At 30.8% G+C, this 26,773-nt stretch overlaps 1 protein-coding gene across 1 annotated transcript; it reads right to left on the bottom strand.

Annotated features, from left to right (window-relative positions):
- Window positions 1–160: 160 nt before the first annotated feature.
- Window positions 161–26,390, bottom strand: LOC134253352 (excitatory amino acid transporter-like). The gene is made up of 10 exons (XM_062735882.1): window positions 26,213–26,390; window positions 25,284–25,358; window positions 24,845–24,967; window positions 23,765–23,843; window positions 2,881–3,062; window positions 2,593–2,719; window positions 1,591–1,824; window positions 1,114–1,308; window positions 577–711; window positions 161–344 (listed from the first exon to the last, which is right to left on the bottom strand). Exons 1-10 carry the CDS (start codon window positions 26,388–26,390, stop codon window positions 188–190), a joined length of 1,485 nt encoding a protein of 494 aa, XP_062591866.1. The 3' UTR covers window positions 161–187.
- Window positions 26,391–26,773: the final 383 nt, after the last annotated feature.

Below are 26,773 nucleotides of genomic sequence, written 5' to 3'. Positions count from 1 at the left end.
TAACAATTATACAGTTTGCACCTTTTTTTTTATTCTTTTGGTTTAGAAATGGTATACATGTAGACATATATTATGTATACAATGTACATATGTTATACAGCATGCAGAAGGGACGTCTTTGCATAGGTTGAACTAATTCTAGGATTTTCAAACACTAAAGTTATAAGGTCAGTAGTCTAAAAATATTTTACACTTTGTCCGAGTGAACAATAAGTTCCATCTCTGATTCTGGAAACATTTTGACATCGTCCTTCTTTACGTCGTATTTTCGTCTACAGAAATGATCTGTGATAGCAGCGCAGATAAAATGGCTCTCAACATTCGAACCCGTTCTGAGGCGGTCACTATAGACAGAAAAATCAGACACAAAATGTCATAAACTACATAATTATGTATAAACACTTTTAATACAAAAAGGAACCCAATCGACTCGCAGCCTGAATAATTTATTACGAAACAACAATCTGCAATGCACTGTCTCAAATTTCAACTTATACATTTTTTATACAAATGTGGTGAAAATCAAATATTTAAATATACAAATGGTACAGTAACTGTTGTAAAAGAGTTACTTACAGAAACCACTCAACAGCAAACAAGATAGAAACCTCGTTTACCGGAACGTTAATGGCAGAAAGTACAACAACCACTATTACCATACTAGCGCTAGGCAATGCCGGTAAGGAAAGTGTAGAAAAAGCTGTCAAAATTCTACAATGATAATTAAAAAAAAAAACGCTTTATAGCATGAATATGAATCGATCATTGCTTACAAACCATATAATCATGAGAACTATACAGTTATTAAATAATGATACCCTGATTATGCTAAACTATGAAGTGAAATAGAACCGATATGAAAGTGCAACGCTTTTAGGTAATGCGTCATCTTTAGGTTCTTAAACCCCCTGCTTACCTTTTTAAAATGTTGTTAGAACCTTAATGATTTTGCAATAGAAATGGATTTTATAAGTAAAAAAACAAACAATTATATCATAGCTGAACAAAATTGGACAAAAAAGACACATCGATTTAGCAAATCTATTAAGGAATAAGAGACTTTTATGTCACCAGGGGTTATTAATGATTATCAATGAAGCTTAAAAGACATACCCAATTATTATGACATTTCCATAAGTCAAGGTATAGCCCGAAATTTGTGCAATGAACATAGAAGCAGCTGAAATAAACAGGGCACTGCCATCTGCATTTGCTGTACAACAAAGAGGTATGACAAAACGTGCGATCCGTTTATCCATTTTATTTACATTTTCACAAGCATGCAATAAGTCAGGCATTGCAAGGGTTCTGAAAAGAATTTTTTGTGAAAATTTAAAACAAAAGGTTTCCTTCCCAGGTAGTCAATATCATATTTTTTTTATAAATTCTAATCGAGATAAAAATCACGATTCCGCTTTGTCTCTGAATGATGTGGTATATTTTCCGAACACTATCAAAACCATAAAGTATTATGTGCTAATCAAACAACAAAGTATGAAGATTTGAATTAAAATAAACGGCAATGAGAGTACGTAAAATACATTGACTGAAACGTTATATGATTTCAAATTTATTGAAATGTACACTTACGATGATCCAAAGGAAAATCCCATCAGCCAGGCCCGTTTTACACTAAGGATACGTTTGTAGGGATTTTTGCGAAAGAAAGCAAAATATATGAGTGGAAGAAGAATGGCCTGGAGAATAACGATGCCCGAGGTGACTGTCAAAACGAAGTATCCCAGGCTTATAAACGTCTCAGTGATGTCACGGGTACCTGCTAAAGAGGCAGCTGTGAGACTCGCTACGCCTACCGGGGTCACCCTTGAAATAATTAAAAACAAACCCGCTATTATTTAAAAAAAAAACAATTTACTAGTCAAGTATTACCTTTTAAAAAATACAAGTGATTTTCATTAACATGTTTTACATGTATGTAACTTAAGGTTATTTTGAAGGAAAGCCAAATATGTAAATGTATGACAATTAATATTTCTTAAAGCACAAACAAAGGTTCATATCATACGTAGGGAAAATTTCTTATTCTCAAAGGACTGATTTAAATTTAAGGACATAAAAAATAAATTGACGTTGACAATTTTTTAGAAAAAATAGATATGTTAAATTTTTCTCATGTGTAATCTTTCGTCAAATCGTATATTTTTTTTATTCCACTCATTTTACACTACATTCAGCTTTAATACTTGTTTTCAAATTTAAGTATCCTGAACAAAAACAAATGGAAACGTATAAAATCAATTTATTTATGAAACACTAGCCTTTTTATCCAAATTAACTGAATATTATTGAAAAATTTATCATTTTCCTATGTATTTATGTCAAGTAGTGTGGAATATGATGTTTAAATATTTACCTTATTTATTACAAAACGGGTAACTTTAAATGAGACAAAAATGGTGACAGCTGTGGCATTTGTGTTTTAAAGTTCATATAAATCTTGACGAGCATTTTGCGTTAAAATGTATAACCCATTAACATATAAAAAGAGATAGTAAATGTGTTTTGTTTGTTTGTTTGTTTTTTTTTTTTTTTTTTTTTTTTTTTTTTTTTTTTTTTTTTTTTTTTAAATACCAGATAAACCATCTAAGAATTTGCAACACTATTTCAGCACTCATTGCAAAGAAGTCAATGAATGTTTTGGCCTTTTCTCTGAATCTCCCAGCAGCAATTCCAATCAACAGACAGGCTAATAACAACCCTAAGAAAAATACCATAAATAAATGTTAAAACACAATTGGATGTAATTTGCTATAAACAAAAAAAAGAATGAGTCTCAATTTTAGTTCTACATGTATGTATGCTGGTATTTGGAAACAAAAAAACAGATAAACAAGTTTAAATTAATTACATTATATTTACCGAGGATGTTCGGACCATCTGATTTTCCGACAATCTTCACCATTTCCAGTTTTTGATTTACATCTGCAGTGGTATTAGAAGAATTACTATGATTCTTTGAATTGCTCCAGATTATTTCAGACCTGAATTGTGTTTGTGTTTTGCGAAAAGTTGCCTCCACTAAGTTATCTGGTATGATATTTCTGTCAAATGATTTAAAAATAAATAGAAATGAACCTGTAATAATATACATTGTACATAATGAAGAATAAACTACTTAAACTTAATCAATTTACATGAGATACAAGGGGTTGCTGTAAATTTTCTAATCATTTACTAGTAGTCATAAATAAGCCTCGTACAAATCACGTTTAACATTTACAAAAATGATTTATAATCCATGAATACCTGAGTAAATCTGCTAATATATCTTGTGGCTGAATTTTGTTTACCATAGATCTATCTTCATGAGCAACATGGGCACTTCCTACAGATGAATGCATATTATTTAAAGTGAAATGATAGACAAACTAAGTATTTTTCAATCTCAACATAACAGATCTACATTTTATTAATACCATTCATAAGGAAAACCAATGTCTAAAAATGAATTAACGTTATTAAGAACATAAATGACCAGTTTCGTATTGTTTTAGAGATTCCAAACTTTAAAGCAGTACATGTATAAATTCAGAAACATGCATTTTTAAATTGGACAGAAAAATTTATTGAAAACGTCTTTAATTTCTCGTTTCAAATATTTCAGAATTCCAGATGTTGTGGTTTTAATTTCTCGGTAACTGATTTAACATTATTCTTAAGAGATAGCAAAATTATGGTCTATTCTTATAAACTAAGATAAAATCTAATAAACTTATAGAGAAAGTACTTATAAGTCGAGATTGTTATTTTTTCCCGGAAATAGGAGAATAAGACATGACAATGTAAAGATAAGTGATTGTTACTTTGACATATCAGCGATATTAATTGTGTTTTTATAAAATATTTTGATCGCGAATATAGTGAAATAAAACACTGCAATATATTTCATTTTTTGCAGGATTAGTTTTTTGAACTATGCAAGGTAAATTTCAGCTTGATAACTTTTTTTCAAAAAAAGGAAACTCTTTATGTACCTGGTTTAATAATATAAAAAAGTGTTATGGCAACCACACATCCCATCAAGTTTGTAAGTAGTATGTATGTGATGGATATAAGTCCTATCCTGCCGTTAGATTTTGGATCTAAAGAAGCTGTGCCTAGTAAAAAAAAAGTAGATTTCATAACAATTAAGTTCACTCACTTTTAATAAACAAATTTTTTAACGTACTAACCTATTTAAACGTACAGATCAGTTTTAAAACATTTTTTTTTAAATAATCATTTCATATACTTACATGTATAACGTAATGTATTATAAATCATTTGATTTCAAAATTATTTCTCAGTTTCTCAAAAAGAAAAATTCTCAAGATTAAAATCTCAAATTTAGAAAAAAATGTCAGCCAAAAAAAGCATTAATTATAAGAAGATTTGTTTCTTAAAAACTAATACTTCAAATTACGAGGAATAATACTTACTGTGTATAACGCTCGTTATTATGAGCGGGACTATCATCATTTTCAGTGACCGCATGAAAAGATCGCCTGGCATACCTTAAAGATATATTAGATTATATCAGTCATTTTGCATCGTACATGTACAGTTTTACATTTTTAAAATGCTACACTCTGGGAATGGCTAAGTCAATTTCTTATTCCGTCTAATAATACTTGAAATATGGGGTGCGTTTGTCAGAAAAGCAGTACTAAAGTTCACCGAAAAGAAAAGAAAAATATAAACCAATAATTACAATATTGTAAAAAAAAATAAAGATGAATGAACTAATACGAGGCAAAAGGAGATGAATACATTTTATAGCATAAAGAAGAAAGACACGACAAATTGATTATTCGTTTGTTGTTTATAGTCCCTCTTGAGAATCTCTCTCATATGGGACGCCACCATTTGCCAGTGGAGGGTATGAATTCTCGTTTATTTATAGGCATACATAAAATAAAAGCTGAATTTACTAAGAAAAAAACACACCTGCCGTTTATTTTAACTCCACAGCCACCAGAGTTTCCTCTTTTCATATATCAAACACTAAGTATTATATTGTCAATGCTGTATAGTTAATGTAAACGTACTTACCGATCCATTGTATAACATCTGTAGAAGGTTTAGCTTCACGAATTCCGAGTCCAATAATAAATCCGAGAACAACTGCAAGAAAAGTCAATACAAAGAGAAGTTGACCATGTAGGATTCGTCGAATGTTTTGAAAACAGGAGTTTCTCTTTCTTCCACCAGTTTTCATTTGGCTCTTCATCATAGGAAAAAAAAACAGATATTAAAGTGAAAATTTAAAAATATTTATGATTGAAGGGATTTTATTATTTTTATCATTTCGTCAATTCTAATTTATGAGGAGAATTAGAAAAATGAAACATGGAATTGAAAAATTTACTATTTACTATTTGATATCTCAAAGTGTAAATGAGATATACACTGTAGGTATTCTCATGTGATCTCTAAATCTTGATTTTTGTTTTCTTTTATCTAGAGGAAAATTTCAATGTTCAATAAATGTATGATTTATTTTACAAACATTCAAAAATGATATCGCTATAAGATATTATTAAGGATATATGATACAAACGAAAAATGGATGCCTGAATTGGCATACATTTTTTGGCCTAATTTCGTTGAAAATGATGCAAAAAATTAATTTCTAGAATATAAAGAAATTGTAAACCTTCTTTGATGTTAAAAACACTACCTCTCTGAATCCATCCTTATTCATCTATACAGATTTTCTTACTTCAAATCCCATTTGTATGAAATTTGAATAAAATTTGAAAAACAACGCGGTGAAACTTGTTCATTTTACTCATTTTACTCATTAAAACAACACTCAACTTGTTATTTTCAAATTTTTGGAGTAACGTTTGTTTGTACATGTATCATCTGCCCTTAAATGTTGATGAACTCACAATCTGAAATTGACGTCAATGTGTACATGTATGTGGCTAAGGATTGGTTGATTCAGTCGTATTTAAGTGAGGAATGGCAGTGAGGATTCCTGTAAAACTTGGTAATTTCTTTGCAGTTGCATATGATAATTTATAAAAGATTGTTCAAGACAAATAACTTTCAAGAAATTTAATCATAAATTATTTTGAGTGTTTTAGTGAAGTCGAGGGTAAGGTTGAAGACAAATAACTTGCAAGAAATTTAATCATTAATTATTTTGAGTGTTTTAGTGAAGTCGAGGGTAAGGTTGAAAATGGCATTATTCCTGGTACCCCTTATATTTGAGTTTTGGAAAGATGTGTCGTTAATTTAACGAATATGTTATCTAAGATCGCCAGTTTGCAGATAGAAAAAACAGGTTGAACATCTTTTCAATATTTTTTCATGAAATAAAATAAACTTTGGACTTTAAACATATCAGATATGATAAACAGAAGAGACCCTATTAATTCATCCATATTGAATAAATGACGCATCCGAGACAGAGGAGTCGTCGGTAACTGATGTCACAATATGCTGATTCTTGGCATTAGAAGAAAACAAAACGTTGAAAACTAAATTACATTAATAATTCTTGTAAAGTTAAGGTAAAGATATCTTTTATTTCATTTCACATTTTAGTTTCTACGTTATTAAAAAATTATTCATGCACCATCGGTTCAGGGGAGGAGGTAGTTCATTGGTTGAAACCATATAAATCACCTTTAAATATCCATCTAATGTTTGTATTAATAAAAAGCTTCATTCACGTTTTCTTTTACAAAGAAAACAAGTTAAAAATCAGTCAGCGTAAACGATAAAAGATGTATCTTTTATGTCGTTCAATTAAGAAGAACCAACAGAGGATGAAGATTAAAAGATAAGTGTTTTTTTTTTTTATTTATAATGAAATCGTATTGTGTAGAAAATAATGCATGGCTTCGAATTACTTTGCACTTGGAATCATTTGTTATGCATGATATAATTTCACCCAAATAATATTTGAAAATACTTGGTATATGATGTAAATTGCTTAATTTCTCCATTTTTTTATTCATATAAAGAAGTATATAAATTAAACAGTAAATTCGTGTAAAATAAAAAAAAAAAACAAGTCACTGTTGGTATCAATTTATACTCAAAGATAGCAGGAGAATTAAATATGCCAAAAAAGTAACTTATTTACGCCAAGAAAAAGGCCCCAAAAATATATGATATGTTGTTCAAAGGCCCTTCTCGAGAATATGTCACTAATATTGAGTCATCACTACATGCCGATGGAGAGCTGCAAATCTAGTCCTTTATTGGACATTTACGGCAAAAGAGCAATAATGAATCTTTTTTGTGCCAGCTCTTACTGCGACACGGGATCTCGGTTTATACAGTCTTATTCGAAGGACCGATCTCCACGTCCCACAGTAGGATTCGAACTCGCGACGTAAGGATCGACTCCTTACTTCGTGACTCTGGAACAGACACCCTGACCACTGCGCTACGCAGGCGTCCAAATAATTGATATGAGAACAGAATTTAGATTAACCTGCAATTTTGTTATGCGGTAGCATTGTGAATTTGCAGAATTACATGTTATTTCTAACAAAGTATGTCGTCTGAAGCCAGTAAGTGTAAAGAATCCGATTCATGTCTTTTTTCTTTTTCAAAATTTTCAGTATAAATACAGTAATGCCATGTATTTAAATAAACATTCAAAACCATTTCTCAGTTCATATGAAGTTTATGAAACAAGGTTATAGAATTTGTATATTTAGTTTTATCATCTTACCTTCATCATTATATTCGATAGAGATGTGTGTACACACGTCCTTATTTCAGAACAAATGTTCTAGGTTACAGGTATTTACAAAGATATTTTCAATGAAGCAGAAAATGCAAGGATAATTTATTTAAGCTGAGCCTTTAAAAAAGCTTCAATACTTTAAAGCATCCATTCAATGCATTTTAATGTTTCATTAAATATTGGTCAAGGATGTGTGAGAAATAAAGTTAGATTTGAAAACATCTCGATATTTTAACACCTTTTAATTTTTTTAAAAATGGTTTTACTCCGAATTCAGATGTGTTTGAAAGAAAGATGGAGTAAGACATAAGTCGCCAGCTTTATATTATTATGATACTAGAATATACTTATGAGGGTTAGGGGTTTAGGGTCCATACAGCAGTTACATGTACCATCTGTCTGTCAAATATAAATTCTTGTGATTTCTTACCCACTCATACATCAAATCTTTCTACAAAACGCCTTATGAAGTGTTTTTGTCCATTTAGAATGAAACTATCTTATCATGCTTAATAGCATAAGGCATTAATGACATTTTTGCATTCTTTTTGCATTCTTAAAAGAGATTAAAATCGTTCCTTTTTTAGTAGCTTACTTTACTTACGAAATTTAGTCCGAAAATCAACTACAAGAATTTCAGAGTTAGAGTAAAGAAAAATTATACTCTATTCATGGAGTTTAAGGACTATATCCATTATTTGTCAAGCAGGCAATGATAAAGTTCGTATAAGTAGCAAATGATACATAAATTAAAAAAAAATGTTACCGTCTTTTTATAATTGTCTTTTATGCTTTTGATATTTCCATATTATTCTCAACAAAAACCACATTTAAATTCAAATTAAAAAAATTATTAGTACTCTCTGGAGAAATTAAATCTGTGATGAATTTAATTTTCAAATCAATATTCTATTAAACTTTCAAAGGAATTAAAATACAACCAGATTAAAAATATTAAATCATGAAATGTATTAAAAGCTCTGTCACATCTCTTATCAAAGATATAATTATCTAAAGAATTAATTTTAAAAGTTATCTAATATAAACGACCGAAAGAACATCAAATGTCTTTCTTTGTAAAGACCTTCACTGTACAGTCAAAGAATTATATTTTACCGTGTTTAAAAGATTTATTATCGATTTCGACCCTTCACTTTTCATCACGTCTGATTATAAATGAATCATTATTAAATGTCCAATCATTGGAAAAACTTCACCTATCATTTATATCTCACATCATGACTTTTTAATATAACAACTGATGTAGCCTTCAACCGGCCATTCCTGAATAGGAATTCAAACCGCCAGACATGATACAAGAAGAGCTAAAACTTTTCCTGCTGTATATATGTCTCATTAGCGTAACATGCGTAAGACAATATAGAGAAGAACTTTACTTTAAAACCATCGTTTTGTTACCGGAAGAAAATCTATATATGAATAAAATAGCAATAGAACAGAGACGCTCGGTCGTAGAATGCGCCATTCTTTGTGAAGAGACCGAAGACTGTCGTTCAGTTTTTGGCTGTAAATTAGATGGAAAAACTATGTGCACACTGTTCAACCAATCGCATGCATATGATATAGGATACAATTCGTCAACGTGTAATCATTACACAAAAGTATGTTTTTATTTAAATCATGATTTAAATTTATCTGTATGTATCTTCATTGTACTCTGCAATAATTTCTTTAATTCATAAGATGATAAAGAAGAATCAAAATTCATTTTCTGTTTTCCAATCTAATGAACATCTGTCTTTAACATTGGATTCTACAATTATTTAGCTTAGGGACATGGGAGTTGAAGAAAGCAACAGCATTCAAAAAGATCAGACTACTACATCATCTGCAGCTGAAGTAACAGCAAAACATACTTCGTGTGAAAATCAAGTCAATCCATTTATGGTGAACAATGAAAACGCTAGTTATGGTACGGTTTTAATTGAAAGTTTTTGTTCCTGTTTGAACACAGGTGAAACAATACAAATGATCTGTACACAATATCGTCATTTCGTTTTCTCTCCTTCATCAGTCTTCTTGATATATGGTTTTTTTTATTGAGAATCACATTAGATATTTCATTGACGGTAATTCTTTTTTCTTTCTTTGTCTTGATTTTATGGGGAAAAATATATTTGAAAAAAGAATTGTTCTACTATCACAAGTACAAGTCAAAGATATTATTTTTTATCATTCATATAATTCAATATTTAATATTTTAGGGTGCGGTGACTGCGAGTGCATTTTTTCTAAAACCCCAGAGTCTGGAGAGTACATAATTCAGTTGGAAAAATCCCTTGTAAGAGTATATTGTGAATTCCAAAATGGACGTTCCTGGACAGTATGTATTAAAAATTATTACACTGTTAAATCAACAAATTTATTAATTGTTTGTTTGTTTTTTTTAACATCTGTTTGAGTTTTTTTTTTTTTTTTTGCCGAAATGATAATATAAAGGCTTCAAAATTGCAACTTTAATCGGCTATTCTATCGACAACGTTTCCCATGACAAGGGGCCTTGGTTTAAGGGTCTCGTTCGAAGGACTCGAAAAGATTCCTTTTAAAATTCTATGGCTTGGCGAAAGTACACTTGCTATTCATTTTTCATCGACTTAGGTAAGTTTCAGCAGAGGCTAGAACCTTCGACATACGGATCATAGAGCGAGTGCTGTCTACCAAATCATATACCGTATCGGTTAAGAAAAAAAGAAAAAAAATGTAAATACTGAAAAAAGTTTTTCAATTATCATTATATATGTTTACAACAAGATAGAAAAGTGATCCAAAAAAACGGGTTCTATTTATAAAATGAATTTTAATTTTACCCATGAACGTCAAATTCTTTTTTAAGAAAGCGTAAAGTACAACACAGGTTATATAAGATGTTTGGGGGAAAATATAAAATTGTCTTCAATTTGTTGGTTTTATTTAGATTTGATCATAAAATACGTTCTTTATTTCTCTATTGTATGGCCTATAATTACGATTTTGACATCCCACAGACTTGTTAAATAAATCTTCTTCACCTTTTTTATGACTTAAATTGTTTTAAGCCAAGCATATCTACAGAAATGCAATATGTACGAGGGCCCTCCTTTGATTTTTAAAATGGGGATTTTTTTTACTCAAAGAGGTCATTACGATCTTTTCTTTTATCTTAACAGGTTATTCAAAGACGTGTAAACGGATCAGTCAGCTTTAACAGAAACTGGAAAGAATACTCTGAAGGATTTGGTTGTTTAGAAACAGATTTTTGGATTGGTAAAGAAGTTCCGAACTCTTCATATTATTATTATTATTTATTTAATATTTTGAAAATATCTAAATGCAGTCAATGTCCGTCAAATGTAAGTGATGATTTTTTTTTTTGTTATATTAATTATAACTTGAATATTATGGAAAACCGGTTACAATCAAACATTTAAAATATTTCTTTCATTAATCATAGATGAGAAAAATGGATAGCTAGACTGATAAATATATACTCTGTGTGACAATATCAAACTGTTAATATACTTTTTCCCACTCTAATAGTATTTACTATACTTATATATTTATAAATATGTGTCTTAGGTGTTACTATGATATTTTTTAACAAAATAAGTTTGCATGTTTCGTGTATTCATAGCAAAATGTGAGTTTAACGATATTCATATACTCACTGAAAAGGTGTTGCAAATAAGACTCGTCCTTAGTATGGTACAGTTGTTAGAGCGTCCGCTCTAGAGTGGCGGAGTAAGGAGTTAATCCTTGCATTGCGGGTTCGATTCCACTGAAGGACGTGGAGACCGGTCCTTCGGAAAAGACCGTACAAAGGGAGGTTTCGTGTCGCAGTAAGTGCTGATACAAAAGACCCCTCATTGCACAATGGCCGTAAGTGCCGAGTATAGAAAAAAAATTAAGCAGGGTTCTCCGTGATTTGTTTTACTGTGTTGGTCCTGACACAGGAAAATTTTCTCCGACATAGCAACGACTCAAATTTTATTCATGCGACACAGTAAAAAATTTGCCAACACGGTTAGATATGTGATAATCTGAAAATCCAAACATATGAATTCTCTCTAATTGAAATTTTAATCAAACAATACTACCGTCTTTCGATTCTAAAAGGTAAGGCACTTAAATTAGGGGTTCACTTTGCATGATCAATTATCTCCTAGACCCTTGCCGGACTTTAAGCATGAATGTACAAAGTGAAAAAAAGACAAATGATTTGTTTTCACACTTCCATGTAACGGTTAATTGGTAGCTGCATTAAAAAATACATGTCTTTGCTATAGAGCCATGGCTCTAGAATTATGTTGTCACTGTCCGCATATGAATGAAAAACTTTCGAGAGAGATGCTAAACAACATATCAATCAATCAATCAAATACTGTGAAATCATTAATGTTCGTGGGATTAAATTTTCGTGGTTTTCGACTTATGAAGAGACCCATGAATTTATGTCCACAATGAAATGCAATTTTATACATAATTATATTACTACTGGACAATTCGTCAGCCTCGAAATCAAATCCCTATGATCCAATATATTTTCCTCAAACCACAAAAATTTGACCCCTCAAAAGTATGTGATTTTACAGTAAAACAATTATCTTTATCCTTTTTCAATTCTAGCGATCTCAGAACCTTAGCTTATAATGCCAAAATTAATTTCTCGCTGAACATTTTGACTATGTGGTAGTTTGTAAGATTTTGGTTGTGTATATGGCACTATACAAATTATATACCAGTCCATAAATAAACATTTTTCTCAATTATTTTAATTTTTTTATTTCTTTGAAACAGGAAACAATATCATTCATGGTCTGACTAAAAATGGCCACATACGCCTGGTGATAGACTTGGAAGATAACGATGGCGTCCATTATTATGCTCACTACTCGGACTTTGCAATTGAAGACGAGACAGGGAAATATAAATTGTCCGTAAAAGGATTTTCTGGAAACATATGTAAGTATTAATCGAAGCACCTTTTTCGCGTGATTTTGAAAAAAAAAACAATTTTGCTCAATAGACTGACTTATAAAAGGTCCGTTGCGAAACATTTCAGCCTAGAAGAAATAATTGTTTTTCATTCCAAGGTTTGGTTACAAAGTAAATTGTACAAGGTTTTTATTCCACCTACTATTACCATAGATTATTAAGAAAGTAACGTATATGTTCAGGATTTCATTAAATCGTTTAATAGTCATTATCAAGATTATCAAAATTGGGTAATATCTATTAATAGAACCAATGTCATAGGTTTGTCACATGGAATGGATTTGAAGAAATATACAAAAAGTATTTAAAATATATTTTTTTAAAAAAACGACATTGTTGTAGAAGATTTTCAGAGTCAGCCCTCTGCTCTAGTTTAGCATTTTCTCATCATTTAAAACCAATTGCAGTCACGCGGGTTTGTTAAGGATGCACATGAATCAGAATTCGGCGAATTAACATTTTTTTCATAATATGTACATGTAACACTAATAAATCGGAAAAGTGAATAAAACTTTTACTATCGTTATGCATTCTATAGACTTCAATGGTACTTATACTACAGGAAGCACTTCACCACGACGTCACCACATGACGTCTATAATTAGAAAATATGCCTTTATAAAAAGTGAAAACTTCAACACTAGTAATAATATATCATTAATACCAATTTGTAATAATAGCTATGTAAAAATATCTCTGTACCATGAAAAATGCTGCTAGAATCCCACTGTCCTATCATAGAAATAATTATTTAACAGTTTCGGACGAAACCTTTCCACATTTTTTTTTTTACATTTTGTTCATAAGATCGAAAAAATGCATCAATTCCCGTTAATTATACGATTCTAGCAGCACTTTCCAAAAACAATAGAAGAAGAACTTTTAATAGAAACAAAAATTAAGTTTCAAAGTATGCGGTAGTGATGAACTTTTGCATTTTTTATTACAAACTACAGAGGAAAGGCTGTTCGGCAAGTAAACACACTGTCTGCTTTTATTGTACGAAGAAATAGTAGAATTATATCAGCATACCTTAATTATAAGCTTTATTCCCACATGGATCCCACATGACATTTATTCTAAATGCTTTTAAACTCCGATTTTTTGTGTTTGTTTACATGAATTCCTGTTACGTTTCACTTTCACTCTGCTAACACTGATCATAGTTATGATATTACAGGTTTGGTATTTAACCCCTGTGATGAATGCATAGACCCCGAAACGACAAGATTCCGTTTATTTTATGTCTCTGCATATTTTGATTCATTTTCACGACCTCAAATGAATCTTAATTATCGATTGTAAGAGATTTATATCTCTAAAAGTCACGTCATATTGCTTACTTTGACGTCATACCATATAGACAAGAAGAATATTTGGTTGTAACCTTAACATACATGCGCACTCTCTCGGTATTTCTGAGCATTGATATAAAAAAAAAAAAACAGCAGTCATAAAATCAACAATATTCAGTATTTGTCAACAAGAATTCAATAGTATCAGTAATTATCGAACACAATGAGTAAAATCCTGTATTCTCAGCACTTTGTTGGAAAGTAGAGAGTTTTAAAGGATAACTCGAATTCTTAGGGTAATACATGAAAATATGAATTAATGTTGCATTTGTAAATCAGATTTCTACACTGATTGCTAAAAAGAAACTTCAAGGGAAAAATTCTTGTTCACCCTGTCTTCATTTCTTTTTTAATGAAGTTGATGCTTTTGGATCTGTCTGTGATAAATATTGTCATAACGACATGATGTTTTCTACATATGATGAAGACAACGATGGAAGTGCAACAAAGTCATGCGCAGAAAATCACAATGGATGGTGGTTTAACGATTGTTATCGCTGTGTCCTAAATGATGAAAAGATTGGTTGGTGGACAGCAGACTCTGGAATTCTATTTTTCAAAAGTGTCAAAATGGCTCTCGCTAAGCTACTTTGAGATGGATATAGTGTGTTATATTTAGAAAACACTTTTAATTAAGAATTAATTAAGAATTAAGAAATGTTGTAAAGATTTTATTTTTTGTGTGATATGTGTTTTTAATTAAAGTTGATGTTTGTTAGATTCATCATTAAAATAAAATATATTTGAAATAATATATAAAAGTTTCAATGGCTGTGTGCTGCTCTTAATACCCTGTGGGTAGAAATATTTTAGCGATGATTTATGCCTAGGTCAAATTTAAGCCGACAGTCTGGCGACTTAATTGTTCTGGTCTCGTCGGCTGAAAGAACTTGATCGGCCGGCACGAGTTTCAGGCGACACGGAGCAGTCACATTAATTCCTAGAAACACCAATGACTTGGATAAAGAACACTTTTTTTTTCTTTAGAAATCAGCAATGTCTTTCATAGATCTATATTCAGATAGGTGACATGAGTTATGTTTGCAAGGCAAAAGGCAGCAGTTTGTAAAATTCTGACTCAGTATTGAACATGTGTGTAAAATGTGGTATAAAATTGCATAAAAACGACCAATGGCGCATATCTAATATTTCTTTATATCTTAGGGATCAATAAATTATGTTATTTCCATTCAAAAAAATATATTAATCCATGCATCATAATTTTGTTTGGGTTAACGTTATGTATCCTTAATAGGTTTATTATTTACAAGTCGGCCAATCGTCGCCCGATCATCCAGCTCTGAGCTGAAGTTTGATTTTCACCGTCGGCCGATATTTTGGACACCTTTATTGTCGAACGACAGACGACCGACTTATTAAACTTTCCGCCGATGGTCGGACGATGATCGAAGGTTGGTTGACGGATAACTTAAATTAAAGAAATAGGCCACCGATGCAGAAAAAATTTAATTTGGACCGATGGACATAAAATTGGTCGGCCGACAAAAAAGGAGGTCAAAATCGAGCAAGACAACAGCCGATGAACTGCCGACTGTCACCCAAAGAATCCTATTTTTCCTTCAAAACTTGGAAATGTGACTGGGGTCATTATGTTGGTATATAAGTGATGATTTTGTGATAACGAAAACTGAATATTGTCACTAATTCTCATCTCCTCATCTGAGGAATCGTTATCTTTCAGGAATTACAATATCGCTGAAATACCGGTATTATGATATTCTGCTTAAATTATATGCGATTTCTACGCAAAGCTGATTCGGTTTTCGTTTTGCTTAACTCATTCGATTTTTTTATCAATAGGCTAATATTTCCCCAAAAGGAAAACACGTTGCTTTTTAAAAATATAATTTAAAGGAGTAAAAATCTATACAGACCCTTTGATATTTGTTCCGTTTGAAAGTTTAAAGGCTTCGAAGATAATGTTTTGAAAAATATTAATTCGTCGTTTCTAATGGAAAATATAATGATCTCAAAAGATAATCAAAGCTTTGATAAGTAATCTTACCATAATGATTACTTTCATGAGAAAAAAAAAGATTAAACATATGTTATGTGTTTTCTAATAAAGACTTTATTTGCATGAACGAAGCACATAAAGGTGATTTCAAAATATAAAGAACGAGAAAGATAATCTTTGTCAGCTTCTATATGTTAAACAGTAAACTAATAGAAGGAATTCGTTCCAAATTCAAAGGAATATTTTGTCATGTATATAACATGATGTGCAGATAGCGAACAGAGTCTAGTCTTCAAAATAAATCGGATTTCAGAATTAGCCAGTTTTGAAAATAAAACATCCATTTTGAGCACTGCAAATTACTGGAAAATACGCCAGGTTTGAAAATAACCCGGGTCAGGACAACACCATTTAGGAAAGATTTAAAACTAAAATATCTTTTCTATACTCTGGGAATTGTACACAGTGTTATTTTAATTACATTATTTTACTATTAATGTTCATTGGCATTTGCGATAAAATCTTGATGAAATGTCTTAAATTTTGATAAAACCATTAAAATTTAAAGTCCGTTATTAAGAAGTTTGATGAAATCATATTAAGAAATACTTAAGAATAATAACATTTCAACTCTCAGCTACAATTACATGTAGAACACTACGCATGACGCTAAAAGAGAGGCCATTTATAGGCTAATGTTACCAAATCTTTGCAGTATATACTAAATAAATATTGCTTAAATGACGCTAAAATAAAGGACTGCACTGGTCTCTAAATTTGTAACCTTTCAAGTTTGAAGTTTCTGTTATACAGTTTTCTTGGAGCCACTTTCAAACAGTTGCTTATATTTACATTTCTTACCTTACACCCTTGATTAAAAGTGTGACTTATATTTTAAACCCCACGATAGCAGGCTTTGGCCAATTTGAGTGTGATTTTTGATTCTCGCTTACAAGGTTGCACTTCCTCTACATTCAACGATTTGTGACGTCAAAATAAAACGCATACTTTTCTTGTATTTCTACCCCCTTTCCACTTTAGGGGGATGCATATAAAAAAATATGTGTAATGTAAATATTTAGAAATGTTTATTCCTGTAAAAACAGAAAAACGGAACTTTCATTCAAGTTTTAATGAATAGACGTAAAACACCAAATATATTGCATTGATATATACAATTAATTGCTTATTCAATAAAAATTAATTTAAATAGACATGAGTGTATTTGAATAACAAGGAATTCCTGCAGGTATGGAAGTCGAGAATGCTCAAAAACTCTAATATTAGAGATATTTTATATTGTATCTGAATGGACAATAAGTTCCACATCTGATTCTGGAAACAAGTTGACATCTTCTTTCTTTAAGTCGAATTTTTGTCTACAGAAATGATCTGTGATAGCAGCGCAGATAAAATGGCTCTCAACATTTGCTCCTGTTCTAAGTCGGTCGCTATGGGAAAAAAATGATTCAAATTAACAAAAGATTTTTCTATTCTTTTCATATGTCTACACGATATACCCAAGTCAGCTTTACATCTAAGTTAACACACGATGCTGTCCCATACTTGAATATTTTATCAGAAAATTGATGTTTACCTTACAACAAAGTTTGACAATGAACGGGTTGACTTTAACTCTTAAACTTCAGTTAATTATGCAGTAGTACATGCTAAGGACTAACGGCCTGCATACGGGGTTTATATTTTTCCTTTTAATTTTCAAGGGCGTGTTTTGCATATGAACAATTTTCAAAAAAAAGATAAATTATTGATAAACAAATTGATAACACAAGAATATCAACAGTCTTTAGTTATTAAAATTCATTATTCCATTCAATGGTCGATAAAACACTTTGTCAGCATTTACATTCTATAATTTAGTTCGATGCCGACTGACGTTTAGCAAATACATATTGTTACACTGTAAGCCATTGTGAGAGCAAAGAATTTTTCGAAGTTTTTTTTAAGTTATTTTTTTTATGACTGGAACCTCACTGATGCGGCCGATAGATAGGCGAAACTCGCTCATTCATGGTAAATGTACTTGATCCTACCCCTGGCGTTTGAAAAAGACAGTGTTAGCTCAACTCCCGACTTGTTTTTTTTAACATGGATTTTTGAGTTTGAATTGTGTTCGTTATTTCAGAATATATCTTAGACATTAATTATAATCAGATTATAAACACGAATCAAGATAGCAAGACAAATGTTGCAGTTCTTTTTTTATTAATTTTAATTTTAGTTATTACAAAATTGGTCGTGCCTTTTCCGAATTTCTGCTCTCACAATTACATACCCTTTAAGGGAAAGTTCTAGTGAAACGTAAATTTAGCCTTTTCTTTAAAAGTTTAAATGTTATTTTAAGCAAGAAGTAATTTAAATGATTTTGAAATACTCGATAAAAAGCAATTAAAATGAAACACAATAAAGTTTTAGCGACATTTAGTATAAGCAGTCTCAGCACCTTTGCTTATCATACCATAATTATGTCCTCGCTAAAAATTCTGCTAATACGGTATGAAATCCTCCTCAACAAGACATTCTACGATGCGAGGATGAAAAATTAAATATTAGAATTAATGATGGCTCATTGCACTTGAATTACTTACAGAAACCATTCAACAGCAAACAAGATAGAAACATCGTGTACTGGAATGTTTATTGCAGAAAGAACCATGACAACTCCTACTATACTAGCACTGGGTACTGCTGGTAGGGAAAGTGTTAAAAAAGCTGTCAGAAATCTGCAATATTTATTGAAACGCTTGGAAAAACAACATTTATGAATATATCTTTTTTACTATACATATAATCATAAAATCCATTGATAAAGTTTTTAGTTCTTTCATTTTGTTAGACTATGCAATGAAATTGACAAAAATACATTTCTATTAGGCCATGTTTTATTATGAAATACATAATGACGTTTCCAAATGTCAATGTATACCCAGAATATTGTGCAATGAACATAGAAGCAGCTGAAATGAATAGGGTACTGCCATCTGCATTCGATGTACAACAAAGAGGTATGACAAAACGTGTGATCCGTTTGTCCATTTCGTTCACATTTTCACATGCATGCAATAGATCTGGCATGGCAAGAGCCCTGAAAATAGTTGAAACTTTTTGTTTTATTTATCATAGATTTGTTCTCGTAGATTCCTGGTACAAAACTCTTATTTCCTAAAATTTTACTTAAAATTAAACGCAAATTCGAAAAACAAATCGCACGTTCCCTTACCGATATCATGAGTACTTACATCAAAATTGAGAGTAGAAAACCTAAGTAGTGGGATGAATTGTATAAGACACGATGCAAACGTATACTTACGATGACCCAGTGGAACATCCTATCAGCCAAGCCCGCTTTACACTTAGGATACCTTTGTAAGGATTTTTTCTTGTGAAAGCAATATATATGAGTGGAAGAAGAATGGATTGGCTTAGAACGAGCCCCAAGGTGACTGTCAATACGAAATACCCGAGGCTTATGAACGTCTCAGTGATGTCACGGGCACTGGCCAAAGAGGCAGCTGTGAGACTTGTCACGCCTATTGGGGTAAACCTTAAAAAAATCATTACCTTGAAAAACGACATACGTGTACATGTTATATTATTCATTATTTTATTAATACAGTTTGCTTTCAGCTGACATGTTACTCAGACATTAAGCTCCTAAAAATTACATTTTTGTGTGTGTGGTTTTTTTTTTCGTTTTTTTTTTTCGATCATGACTATGAACACAAGCCGGATTTGACTGGTCGGCAGGGAATGTTCCACTCCTGCACGACACCTGATCCCACCTCTGATGTTTTAGAGGTCCTTGTTTATTCTGCTTCTATTTTTGCATTGTTTCATGGACTTTTGAGCTTGAATAATGTTCGTTATCTGTATAGATATCATTCCTTAATATTTTTAAGATACAAAAAGTTGGAAATTGCAAATACATGAATATTTTCCTTTCTTGATGCGCTGATGTTTATGACACAAAGATGACATTTTTTAAAGGCATATATTGAAATAAAAATAGAGAACACAGGATGAAATTACACCATTCAGTCGACGGAATGGAAACTGAATGCCCACTGATCTCTTATGGGGATGATGACAATTATCAGTGACGGGCACCTGTTTCTGTGTCAAAGATTTGAGATCGTTGTAAATTATCTATCTAGAACAATTTCATTTAAAAAGTTTAAATCTAGGCCTATATAATTAAGTTTCTACCACCAGAGGCATGTATAATTCATGTAAAATGATTTTAAAACGATGTCTTTCAAAAGCCAAAATATCCTGCACTTTTGACAAATTGCATAATAGAAAAGGTGCAAATAATTAATAATCATGTCTAATTGTTCGATAAAAGAGAATTCCATGAAAAATATATAAGCATGATAGGATGTGTTAGATTGACATAAGAATATGATAAATTCTACTAGTTGATTTGAGTTGTAAATTTAAATTTTAAAAATAATAATTTATATTCTTGTTTAAATTTTAAAAAAGCACTTTGACTAAAACCTTCGTTTTTTTTTCCCGATTGACTGATTGCTTATGCATTTGATTGAATATTTATCACCAATTTAGATATTTGCAGAAAGAAAAAATAAGACAAACTTATACGACATTTAATGAAATTTGTATTCAACTATCGGATCAATATTTTTTATCACTTGAAGACTGTTTGTTTTTTAAATCAAATAAGAAAATGATAATAGAAAAAAATAATTTTTGAATAAGTATCATTATCAAAAAAATAAATAAATAAATAAATAAATAAAAATAAAATTATGATAAAGATAAGATAGATAAGATAACATTTATTTAAAGTCGGGTATATCAAACAAAGAACACTAGCTCTGAAGAGCTATTTTCCGACTACATAATAATATTACAATACAATTAAAATATTAATTGTTATATTAAAATACAACAATCATACATAATAAACAAGAAACAGCTTTTAAAATTTTACATCACACTACTAAAATGTCAGTATTTCTCCGTGGTGCTATACAATGATATAGTATTCATCACATTTAGACCAACAGACTGAAAGTAAATTAAGCCATGTTTACCAGTTTCTAAAAATAAAATCAGCGACAAGCACAGCAATTACAACAATTTCCGTACCAACTATTTATATTTGATTTGAACTGGTTAAAAGTAGTAATATAATTAACTAAAAGATTCTGGTAAAGAATTCCAAAGTTTGGCGGACTCATATCTAAAAGACTTCAGGAATTTTATCCCGATAAGGAAAAACACTGATAATGAATTCATTCAAAATATTGTTAAGGAAAAATATCTTATTATTACCTAGTAAGCCAGTGAAAAAAAATCGCTAAATTGATTAAAATACATCACTGAAAGGTGGCAGAAAGGTTACTGAAAGACGACGGAAATGTCACGGACAGACAACAGAAAGGTCACTGAAAGTCGACGGAAAGGTCACTGAAAGTTAATGGAAAGGTCACTGAAATTTGACGGAAATGTGTCCGTTGAATGGCGACTGAAAAGTACCTGAAATATGACTGAAAGGCAACTGAAAAGTCACTGAAATGTACGTGCCATTCAGTGGCTGAATGGCCACTGAATAGTCACTGAAAGCCGCCTTTCAATTTTAACTGAAAGGTCTTGTTTCTTCCTGTGAAAGGTATGATACAAAGTGACGACTCATTGACGTTTTTTTAATCTACCTAATTTTCTTTTCTTTGGTTTCTCAGTTTACAAACCATTTCGCTTTTATAATTCAAAAGCTTTTTTGGAAACCATCCTACACAAAACAAATGGGCAATTAGAAGTTAACATCCAAATACGTCTATTTTTAGTCTATAAAACTTATTAAATATTTTTTTTCTCCTTAATAATGTCAGTTAGTTATTCTATTTAATGCTGAAATGGTATTCTTATGTTTCAGAACGAAATTTTATTGATAAGCTCTTGTTTAGCACGTTTTACAGCCGCAACAACATCACCCTTAGTAAAGCAATTAAGCTCATCAGAAAAATTAAGATATCTATATTATAAGTAAATAATAAAAAAAAACTCCATTGTAACTCACCAGATAAACCATCTAAGAATTTGCAACACAATTTCAGCACTCATTGCGAAGAAGTCAATAACTGTTTTGGCTTTCTCCTTAAATCTTCCAGCAGCAATTCCAATGAACAAACAGGCCAAAATCAGTCCTAGGAAAAACGACGAAATGTTAAATGCTGAAGCTATGCATTTTGTAATAAAATAATGTTGAATATAGAATTTTCCTAAATTACGATAAATGTATCAAGCTCATTTTAATATATTAAATTACAGACACAATAGAAGAGATTTATTGAGATTTAATTTTAAATCTTCATAATTATCGAGTATGTTTGGTCCATCTGATTTGCCGACAATCTTGACGATTTCCATCTTTACTGATCTTTGCTTTACATCTGCAGTGGTATTAGAAGAATTACCAAGATTCTTCGGTTCGCTCCAAACTATTTCAGATTCGAATTGTGTCTGTGTTTTGCGAAAGGTTGCCTCCACTAAGTTATCTGGTATGATATTTCTGTCAAATGATTTAAAAATAAACAGTTATGCAAGTGAAACGTTTGTAATACATTCTGTACATGCATTTATAACACATATAGTAATAAATACAGGATTTTTGCATATGCAATATGCCTCACGTCACAATAGCTGTATCAGCCCAACAGGGCTGATATGGGTCTGCGGGGCTGATACGGATCAATATCACACCCCTTATTGAATTAAACCTTTCAAAAGTACTTGTGATTATACATATATTTTGGAGGGTGCATCTTCTCTTAATTTTTACTGTCTGATTGTAAGGATCATCTAATAAACGGGATCTTTTTAAGAAGAACATATCCAAGTCTTGTGAGACAATGAGCTATGTACATGTCAGACGTCCGTGCATGATTATTCATTCATTTATTATTTATTTATTTATCTATTATTTAATAAGTTTAAGCGCACTGCATCACATTAATTAGTATGTATTTAACATAAAAGAAATACCCTATATCACATCCTGTAACAGTCGTCGATCAACTTCAGTCATCGGACCTTTGACCCTCTGGCTGATATTTATGTCTCAAGCTTATGCAGGATGTGATATGGAAAAGGGCATGTATTATGATTTATGTACCATATTTAACTTTGAAGATGAAAATTAATATTTCAAAGTTTTTAAGGTAAAAATTTTTAAAGAAAAAAATATGTCCCGAAATGTAGAATTATATACAAAATGTATACTACAATTTAAAAATGAATTATTGTAAGGCTTTTTGAACTACTTCTTCATCAATATGGTCATAGCGTTGCCTACAATAACATCAGAATGATTCAGCAGAAATAACAAGGAATATGCATACACGATTAAATTAATTTGTGATGCTAACAAAAATACAAGCAACTGTTGTTAGCAAAGATATATGTGAGAAATAAATCCTTTTTATAAAGTGGATAATCGCCATAGACTCATAGCTATATGTTCAAATAAAGTGTCATGAATTTCGCTTGGTGAATTTAATGAAAAAATTAATGAAAACAGAATAAACGTAAACAAAATAAATAAATATTTTATTAAATGATAAGTTGATCTAAAAGTTTTTCAAATGAGAAAAAGAGGAACATTTTCATAGCGATTCTATGAATAATCCTTGTTCATAGTTAATTACGTTTAATATTTCTTAGATGATTTTTAGACCATTATACCTTAGTAAATCTGCAAATATATCTTGTGGCTGAATTTTGTTGACCATGACTTTCTCGTCGTGTGCAACATTGACTCGACCTAAAATGGAAGCATGATGAATTAAACTTGTATCGGTGGGCAGATGATGTTCAATCCTCCATGGTACCCGATCCCACCTCTGATGTTTCTTTTTGCTCCACTCCTATTTTGCATTGTTTAGTGGACTTTGAGTTTGAATACTGTTCGTTATCTCCATATATTTCATTTAGCATACGCATATTTCTAAAGAATTCTAAATAATCATTTACATCAAATATTTACAAATATTTTGCTTCATTCTCAATAAAATCTACGGAGAAAGCAATTGATTGATTTTGTTATGCTTTAGACGATTATAAACTGACAGTTTTGAATAAGACGACATTTTTACGGGATTTATGAAAATAAAAACTGATATATCAACAAAAAAATATGTTTTAAATGCCTCCTGAGAATTATTTCATGCCGTTTAAAGCTCACATCAAAACCTCAGAATTCTTTACTAGAAAGAACATATTCATTTTTTTAATCAAATTGACTATGCAGAAATTGCACTTCTTTTTCAAAGCAGATTGTTATAGTATTTATATATAAAGAATGACAAAGCAAATACAAAGTGTCTGAGATGAACGCATTTATCATGTTGGCGATCAAAAACCATATGGTACATATTTATTTACCAAAATTTACAAGATGGAACGTGTTTGAATGTGTCTTTACGGACAAAGAACTATGACTTAGATAATTTTTAATGAAGTCTTGGTTTTCAACTATTCTGAAAAGACCACGTTGCTACAAATAACAACTTCTTTTAAATTAAGGTATGTCTACACGATTTTTCTTTTTATTTAATCGGAAAATGCATGTTGGTACATGAATAATCATAGAAACAGATTAGTTTTTAGAAACTTGAATTAGGTTGAAATTGTTAACCTTTATATATTCTTACGATATTTTTTTTTCTGAAAGAACATTTGAGGAAAAAAAGGATTTAATGCATTTCTGAAAAATCATTAATATAATTCGAGTTACTATTAAAAATACTTGTCTTCAATAATCACCTGGTTTAATGATATAAATAAGTGTTATCGCAATCATACATCCCATCAAATTTGTAAGAAGTATGTAAGTGATGGAAATCAGTCCAATTCTGCAGTTAGATTTTGGATCCAAAGAAGCTGTACCTAGTGGAAAATAAATATTGATTTATATGTTTTATTTCAAGGTTTCATATTTTTGCAGGCACAAGCATTCTAATAACCTGAAAAATGTAATTTATTTTTATTAACCCATTAAAAGATTTATTAATTATTATCATATTATTATTTAAGTCATCATTTCAAATATTCAAGTATTTGTACTCGTAATATCAAAGCCTACTTGATTTTGAAAACTATCTTCAAATTATTATCATGTTTAAAATCTCTATCAAAACTCCATGCATCCATGCAAGAATGTCTGATTTTATATTTTTCAGGTTAAGTGGGGAAAATTACTTACTCTGTATGACACTGGTAACAATGAGAGGAACAATCATCATTTTCAGCGACCGCATAAAAAGATCACCTGGCATTCCTTTAAAAGATATGAAATTGTATCAATGATCTTACCACTTACGTTAATCGATAGAAAAAACGGCAGTTTTCCTTCGCCATCTTCTTGGCACCTTGAAGTAAAATTTGCGGGTCTTTCGGGTGAGAACTTAAAAACAGAGGCCCCGTGTCATAGTATAGACGAGGCAGGATAAAGATCCCTCACTGCTCAATAGCCGTGAGTGCCAAGTAAATGTCAAACGTGGAAGCCCCTCAGCGGTAATTTTTTTTTCCATGTTCTTGTTCGAACAGGACGTAAAACTGAATACAATCAGTAATTCATTCATTCTGAGAATAGCTTGTGAAAAACTTTCCGTAGGTCCGTCCTCCGCCCTGTGCAGTGATCAGACAAATGACTTTACAAAATGTGATGGACAATAAAAATACTAATACAAGCAAATTTTCTTAAAAGTTTACGCAACAAAAATAAGATAAATTCATATATAATATTTATCTGCCTCATTTTCAATTTTTGGTTTCATTATTTTTTTTATTTTGATATATGTAATTGACCTATATAAGATTCACTCAACTATTTTCTTCGTAAAAAAAGAGGAAACCCCAAAAATTCATGGGATGAACGAAAAAAAAAATATTAACATAAACATTTAAAAAGGGAAATATTTACACGCATGATAATAAAGGATAAAATTGATTAATGCATACGTGAGTACTTGTAGAGTAAAAGCACGATAGATTTACTTAATACAAAAAAAATATGCAGTGTACGATAGGGTTGTTTTTGACGTTGCCATTTCCATTGAACAAGATCTCAGTCTGAAGTAAAGATTGACATAAATATAGTTATTACTTTTTCTAGACAAGGAAAAAACGTACCGATCCATTGTATAACGTCTGGAGAAGGTGTTGCTTCACGAATGCCAAACCCGATTATAAATCCAAAAATGACTGCCAGAAAAGTCAACACAAATAGAAGTTGTCCATGTAAGATTCTTTGAATATTTTGAATACACGATCTTCTTTTGTTGCTATTGACTTTCATGTGGTTCTTCATCTTGTGCACAAAAGGTATTGAATATTGATAACTGACATTTATCAAGGAACTTTAAATTCCTTTAATACAGCGGAAAAATAAAAATATGAGTTAAAGGTAAGTAACAATGTAAGTGCATCATCATTTATTGTAAACACTATGTCCTGTAAATTCTGATTAAATTTTGATTGTTATCGAAAACGGAAATTTCGATTACTGAACTAATAATAAGATTTATTTCCTTTATGAAATAAATCAAATTATTTTAGCGATGGTTACTACTTTGTCTTATTAGATCCGCGCCTTGGTTTGTGCGCGTAATGCCCTGCTATAGATGACGTTATTGCTGTTAATTTCTGACGTGACGTCACAATATTTATTACAGTTGGATTGAGAGGTGGGTG

The sequence above is a fragment of the Saccostrea cucullata genome, unplaced genomic scaffold (assembly GCF_032062105.1).
Source record: "Saccostrea cucullata isolate Sc308-1 unplaced genomic scaffold, CSIRO_AGI_Scuc_v1 ctg3656, whole genome shotgun sequence".
NCBI classification, from domain to species: domain Eukaryota; kingdom Metazoa; phylum Mollusca; class Bivalvia; order Ostreida; family Ostreidae; genus Saccostrea; species Saccostrea cuccullata.
The sequence above is the reverse complement of the archived record's forward strand: the minus strand, read 5'-3'. Positions and strand labels throughout refer to the sequence as shown.

What these genes read in the sequence shown, in the direction of transcription:
- LOC134253352 (XM_062735882.1), bottom strand. Translation starts at nt 26,390, where the DNA reads ATGAAGAACCACATGAAAGTCAATAGCAACAAAAGAAGATCGTGTATT. An exon ending in GGATTTTCCTTTGGATCATC is followed by an intron (nt 1,309 to 1,590) that starts GTAAGTGTACAT and finishes AATTCTTTTCAG; the next exon opens with AACCCTTGCAATGCCTGACT. An exon ending in TTTGCTGTTGAGTGGTTTCT is followed by an intron (nt 345 to 576) that starts GTAAGTAACTCT and finishes TTCTGTCTATAG; the next exon opens with TGACCGCCTCAGAACGGGTT.